Here is a 6,715-nt window from a genome sequence, read left to right as displayed (position 1 = left end):
ACTTCGGCTTCGAGAGCGTCTATATCGGTCATAATCGTCATATCGTGAAGAGCTGTATACATTCCTCCCTTCCTTGGCTTTCATTTGATTTGGTGCTAGGAAAAATAGAAATACTTAGAAACAATAAAACTTTAGTATCTAAACCGTCATACTAAAGGATAACATTCCTGCATTCTTCCTCTAAAAGGTTTTTATTTTATGTGTATGGGTGATATGCTTGCATATATGTCTGTGCACCATATGTATATATTGCCCAGAGTCCAGAAGGCTGTTAGTACCATATGGATGCTGGAAATCAAACCCAATTCTTTAGAAGCAGTTAGTTCCCTTAGCTGAGCCATCTTCCCAGCCCTGTCTTTGAGAAAAATAAAAATGTCATTATATAGGCCTGGCCGGCCTCAAACTCTCAAATGTTGAGATTAAAAGTGTCACTATACCTGGCTCATTACTGCATTCTTCATCTTAAACTAAGAAATAATGTGTTTTGTATCTCAAGATTGTCCCTTTTTTTTGGTGTAAGAAGAATAACTAGAATAATCTTTATTTTCAAAATGTGTATTAAAAGACAGTGTGCTTAATGTTAAAAACTAGCACTAATAAATCACTGGCTTTAATCGTCTTCTCACTATTACTTTGCCAATCAACATGCTAACTACTTTTGACTCCAGGAACCGATACTGCAAGAGTACATGAAATGCAAGATTTGGCCTATAAAGAATATGTAACACCAAATACAGTAAAGTGGGACTATGCATCTCTGAGAATCAATGCATAGAAAAGCTAAAAGGAACAAACACTGATTTAATAACTCTTCAACAGCCATGTTAACCTGTCTTTTAGTATCTCAGCAAATCTAACAGCAGAGTCAGAATTGAAAGCCAGGTCTACAAGTCTCCAAAGTCTATATATAGTCCTGCTGTTAGTTATGTACCTACACAACCACCCAATAAAATTTTTAAGCTCTTAAAGAGATTAGAAAGAAAATAATAAGTCTAAAAAGCAACACACTGCACGTTAGGCATATGGGTACTTATACTTACTCTTCCGATCCCCCTGTGCGAACTGGATTTCAATCTGACGCCCACAAATCCATTTTCTGTCCAAATTATGTAAAGCGTCTTCAGCATCACGAACATCCTCAAATGTGCTAAATGTTAAGGGGCTTGAGAAGTTTTGTAAACTTTGATAATGATTTGTGAAGTATGAAACAACTCATAATCTCTCAATATTGCTCATCTAGACCCTTCATAATTACTTGGCTGACTTGGCCATTAATATTACAGGCATTAAAAACACTCGCAATTTTCTATGGTACAGTTTTAAGATACACATGTAAATACATGTTGTAACAAGATCTGCCTTAACTGAACTACCAAGGTACACTACAAGAAAGCATTAACTTAAAATTTCAGATACAGGCAATATTATTTCATGTAGTTGTCTTCCTTGCACCACACAAGATAGGCATGCTAGTCATTTATAGGCATAAAGTCAGAATCAAGCAATACACTCAGTCACTATGCCAAATGCACATGACATCCATGCAGACTGTAGAAGCACACTATCAAGTGGCAAAAGGACTCCTAGCTTAAAAAGGCCTAACTATGACACTAAATATGCAGCTTCCTACAAAAGAGTACATCAGGCTGGTTTCCCATTTGAGTCATTGCAGTATTTACCTCCATCAAGTAGAAAAACTGCTGGCACTCAATTTTCATCTGAGAAACTAAGCTGCCTTGTAGCTCTCCCCCATGTCAGCAACAGAACCCCTAGGTTGACTATTATTTTGTCTAAGCACATTTTTTTCTAAAAGCATCATTCAAATGGAAGACAAGTATACTTAAGACCATGACCATAAAGAATTGACTTTTGGAAAACGGGTATTTACTACATCCTAAAAATCATCACTCTAAGCACATCCAGTTCAATGTTTCAGATGACTGGAAATGCAGATTTGGAGCACCAATTAAGAAAATACCCCCAAAGTGACACATTAATTTCAAGACTGACATATTTGTTCCTTAGATATATAAACAGTCTGTCTTAGCCTATCACTAGACTTCTACTTTTTGTCCAAACATAATTAGGGGCCATAGGCCTCAAGTTTTCTCCCTCTGAGGCCACTTTATGTGTAAGAGATTTTTCAATGTCTCAAATAACTGTGCTTTCAACTTTTGTAAAACAGCTGATAGTTTATAACCTTGAATGCTATATAAACATCTCTCAAGGTTAACTGTACTTAGGTGCTAATCTAACAGGAATCAGTTCACTTGATGTACATTGTACTACTTTGTTACCCCAAGAGACAGTAGAGTTTCAGAATGATTTACATTAAGAGCTACAAAGATTATGAATGTGGGCAGAGCATTCTTAGGTACTATCCTTAAAAGCAGAATAATCTTAGTCTAGAGGACAAGGAGCTATAATTCACCCACCTCTTAAGCCAAGGATAAGGAGAGAAGGCTAAACCAGGAAGTCATGGAAGACACAGTAGCATTAAGCAAAGCCAGGTACTGGTCACCAAGAAATCTTTGTGTTCCCAAAATAGTAAACTGGAAAACCTGCTGTTTACTTACTACTCTGGATTCCTTGTGTAGCCCATCACCACTCAAATACGACATACTCTTGAGGAAAACTACTGCTGACACTGTTCCCAGGCCACCTCAACACCATACAAATCCCGAACATTATAAACCAAACTGGATCAATGCATTTATGAAGCCAGATAGGGCATTATCCTTTACGTTTTACAACAAATCCCCAAGGTGACCGGACCACTCACGGGCCCCACATGAGCAGCTTTTGGTTTTTCCCTCTAAGCTTCACTAGGAATTTATAAGGTCAGACAGAGTTTCAAGAAAATGTATTTAATAGGAAAAGTTTCCTGGGTTGAAATTCACAGCTTCAGACACCTCCTCTCTCCACTTTCTTGGACAAGGAAATGACCTTACAGGTCAGAAACACAATCTCCTGAAACCGGGGATCAAGGCTCACTTCCCATACACCATGATTAGGACCCATATCATGAAGTTGGCCTTCTGCAATCCATGCAGAGCTAGCTGATATTCTGCCTGCGCCAAGCCATGCAGGGACAGCAGGATTCACAGAAACAGCAGCCACTTAGAACAAACCAAAAAGACCTATTGCTACTTATTTTTAGTGCATCTACCCTAGAACATCCAGCTAAGTAAGTAGTCTTCTCTTAAGTGCATGCACCTGTCTCCCCCTTACACAGGGCTCTGTGACTGTGATTTTAGTACCTTCCATTACAAAGAGCCTCTGATGAATTGGTCTAAAATCAAATTATGCTGAATTTAAACTTAACAATGTTTTATTTTGCTATAACTTTAACTTGATAAGCTAGGAGAAAATACACTCATACAAGACCACAATCACAAAGGCCCACACAAACTCAAGTTACAGGTTTTGTCACTAGACCAAACCAGCATAATTATGAAAATTAACTGCTTGCAAAATAAAATAAAAAATAATAAAAAAAGAAAGTAGTTATTCTGTAGGATACATCAGGTATGACTCCTTTAATCTTGGCCATCATTCAACTTCATCTTGACCTTTAACTCTTTTAGTGCTTGTCAGAAGGACTTGTCATGAGATGCTTGGTCAAATATGACAGATGGCTTTATCTTTAACTTTGAAAAACAACCTTTTCCCCCTTTGTGGATAAATCGAGGCTTTGTCTCCCATTAGGCTTGTCCTTCTTCCAGCTTTTCTTTATTTTTTCTTTTCCCAAACTCTCCCTTCTCTTCAAGCCTGATCCTTAAGAGGTCTTTGGCTTGTCTACTTGCCTTAAGTGTTGAACTCTACTCTAAAAGTTCTTTCATGCTTTCTCTTTGGGGTCTCCATAACTGTACAGCTTTACATTCTGAGGTAACAACAGAGGACAGCAAATTAGGGGACAATATTAAAGAAGTTTACCTCATTGTTATACAATTTGTTTTCGATCAAGTGATTCAAAATAACAAACAAGATTACTAAACTTTAATTGCTAAGAACAAGAACATATTAACTTTTAATTTGACTTATATCAAAGATGGTAGCAACCATTGTATTCAAATTAAAAAAAAAATCACATATTATAATCACTGATTTGAGTTTCAGCAGCATGGATGGGAATTTAAAGATTTTTGGATTAACTAAGAAATAAGAGCAACGAATCAGAAAAATTTAAAAGATTTGAAGACATAAGACATTAGAAGACAAAAAGACTGTTTTTTAGATGTTACCACTTACATAAAAACTTGAATTTCAAACTTCAACACCCCTCACTAATCATCCATCTGAAGAAAGGATATTGAACATATGCAAATCCTCTTGGACGACGAGTGTAGAAATCAAGTGGAACATAAACATCTACTATTGGACCATATCGACCAAATTCCCGACGTAAATCTTCAGACCTAAAACATCATGAAAAAAACTCAAACTTTTTATGCTCATGTTCTCGAACATGTTCACATTTCAATATCACCTTAAGGAATTTAAGGATTGTGGTTGATAATAGCATATAACCCATGGGTCCCTATACCCCTGCCAATGCCAACAAGCTTTCTGAGCTACAAAGGTGGCACACACCTTTAATTCCAGGACTCAAGAGGCAGAGTCTGAAGCTAGCCTGGTCTACAGAGCAAGTTCCAGGACACCCAGGGTTAGTTACATGGAGAAACTCTGTTCTGAAAATCCAAAGATGCAACAATGCATCTGGGGGTGGGGGATTACACCATACAAAAGGCAGCTCACCTTTAACTCCACCACTGTGAAACCAGAGGTAGAGGGATCTGTGAGTTCCAGATAAATCAGGGTCAGTGCGACCCTGCCAAAAAAAGCCAAGCCAAACAAATAAATGATACAAATATAAAAGCCAAGGGTGGCAGCTCACCTGTACCCCAAGCACTGGGAAAAAAAAAAAGATTAGGAGGATTGCTACAAGTTCAGGGGCAGCCTGGTCTACAGTCTAAGCTAGAAAAGTTGAGTGGAAGGGAAGCACTCTGTAGTACCGATGATGGGGAAGGCTAAGACAGGATAGAGTAGGTTCAAAGCCAGTCAAATCATATAGCCTGTATCTGACTGGGATCCTGTCTCCAGGAAGAGAAGGGGGCGGTGCTTTTAAGCCTATAACTATTTTAAATTACATCAGTAAACAGAATTTTAAAAGCCGGGTCTTCACTGTTCACAAAGGGCATGTCTTCAACTTTTAAAAACTGAAAGACTGCTGCTGGTGAACACCTTTATTCCCAGCACTCTGGGAGGCAGAGGCAGGAGGATTTCTGCTACAAGGCTACAAAGAAACTGTCTTAAAAAAATGAATAAATGAAAACAATCATCAAATATTCTAAAATTCTTAAAAATATTGTGTATTTCTGTTTTAAGGCAGGTCTCATTCTAGTCAAGTTGGTTTGGAACCCAAATTCCAGCATTAAGCATTCCCTTAAATGCTGGAATTTCAGGCTCTGGCCATTACATCCCAGCTTACTCTAAAACTGTTCAACAGGGTCAGCCATTAAAAATCTGAAATAACGCCGGGCGTGGTGGTGCATGCCTTTAATCCCAGCACTCGGGAGGCAGAAGCAGGCGCATTTCTGAGTTCGAGGCCTGCCTGGTCTACAAAGTGAGTCTACAGAGTTTGTTCCAGGACAGCCAGGGCTACACAGAGAAACGCTGTCTCGAAAAACAACAAAAACCCAAAACAACAACAACAACAAAAAAACTGAAATAAAACCATCACAATATCTACACACTTCATACTTAAGTGTTAAAACGACAAAGGGGAAAAAATTTTTAAAAAGTCGTTAATTAACCACTTTTGTTCTATGCGTAATGACAAGAGGCCACAAAACTCCACAAAACAAGAAAAAAAAAATCAAGTACGAACAGGAAGAGTAATCCTGTGATAAAAATCTCTTCTGAAAAATTCCGAAGGCAATTCAAAGCAAAGGACATGCTGTGAAAACAAAAGCCCTTTTACCAGGCGAGGCTCGAACTCCCAGACCCGTCTCCTGAGCGCTGGGGCTCCGCCCGGAGACAAGGCGGACTTTTATTAAAAAGTACCGCCTCCGTTCACCCAAGTTAATCGCGAAGGTCCTAACGGGAGCGGTCGCGGTCTCTCCAACACCTCGTTTTCAAAGAGATTTCCGCGACAACACGTGGAACACCCCCATTTAACCGGAAAATCGTTACACTCCCCCCACCACCTCAACGACTCCTCTCCCCGCCAGCAACCTCGAATCCCCTCATCAGCATCCACACAGATGGGGGCGATGGAGCCGCGAACCCTCCCTCCGCCATCCCGTTATCCCACTCGCATCTTTTCTGACTCGGGAGCCGGGGGTGGGGGTGGGGGGCTCGTTTCGTAGCCCGAGCTGACCTCCAACTCGCGCCTCGGCCTCCCGCCTCGGCCTCCCCCAGTGCTGGCCTGGGCCGCCCCGCCGGGTCACCCTTTTCTCAACAACAACAAAAAAAGTCCCTTTCAGGCCGAGGGGGGCGTGCACCTCATGGAACGTGGACGTCGGATCCACGAGGGACACACACGTCCGGCCCGCCGGCCTGGCCCGAGCCGCCGAGCACGCGGGGGAGGACGGGGTCCCCCGAGTGCCCGCCACGCGGCCCGCACGCCCGCTCGCCGGCGCTCGGCCCGCTCCGCTCCGGCGCCGGGGTCGGCCCTCGCTCCCGCAGGTCGGCGGCGGCCGGCGGCGCGGCC

The 6,715-nt window shown here is 41.3% G+C and overlaps 1 protein-coding gene across 1 annotated transcript in view; it reads right to left on the bottom strand.

Moving 5' to 3' along the window:
- Srsf10 (serine and arginine rich splicing factor 10) overlaps window positions 1–6,715 on the bottom strand; it is a 10,815-nt gene that overhangs the window by 3,745 nt on the left and 355 nt on the right. The window contains 3 exon segments of the mRNA XM_021200562.2: window positions 3–95; window positions 1,041–1,144; window positions 4,314–4,418. Of these exon segments, the coding sequence (XP_021056221.2) occupies window positions 3–95; window positions 1,041–1,144; window positions 4,314–4,418 (302 nt within the window).

The sequence above is a fragment of the Mus pahari genome, chromosome 6 (assembly GCF_900095145.1).
Source record: "Mus pahari chromosome 6, PAHARI_EIJ_v1.1, whole genome shotgun sequence".
NCBI lineage: Eukaryota > Metazoa > Chordata > Mammalia > Rodentia > Muridae > Mus > Mus pahari.
The sequence above is the reverse complement of the archived record's forward strand: the minus strand, read 5'-3'. Positions and strand labels throughout refer to the sequence as shown.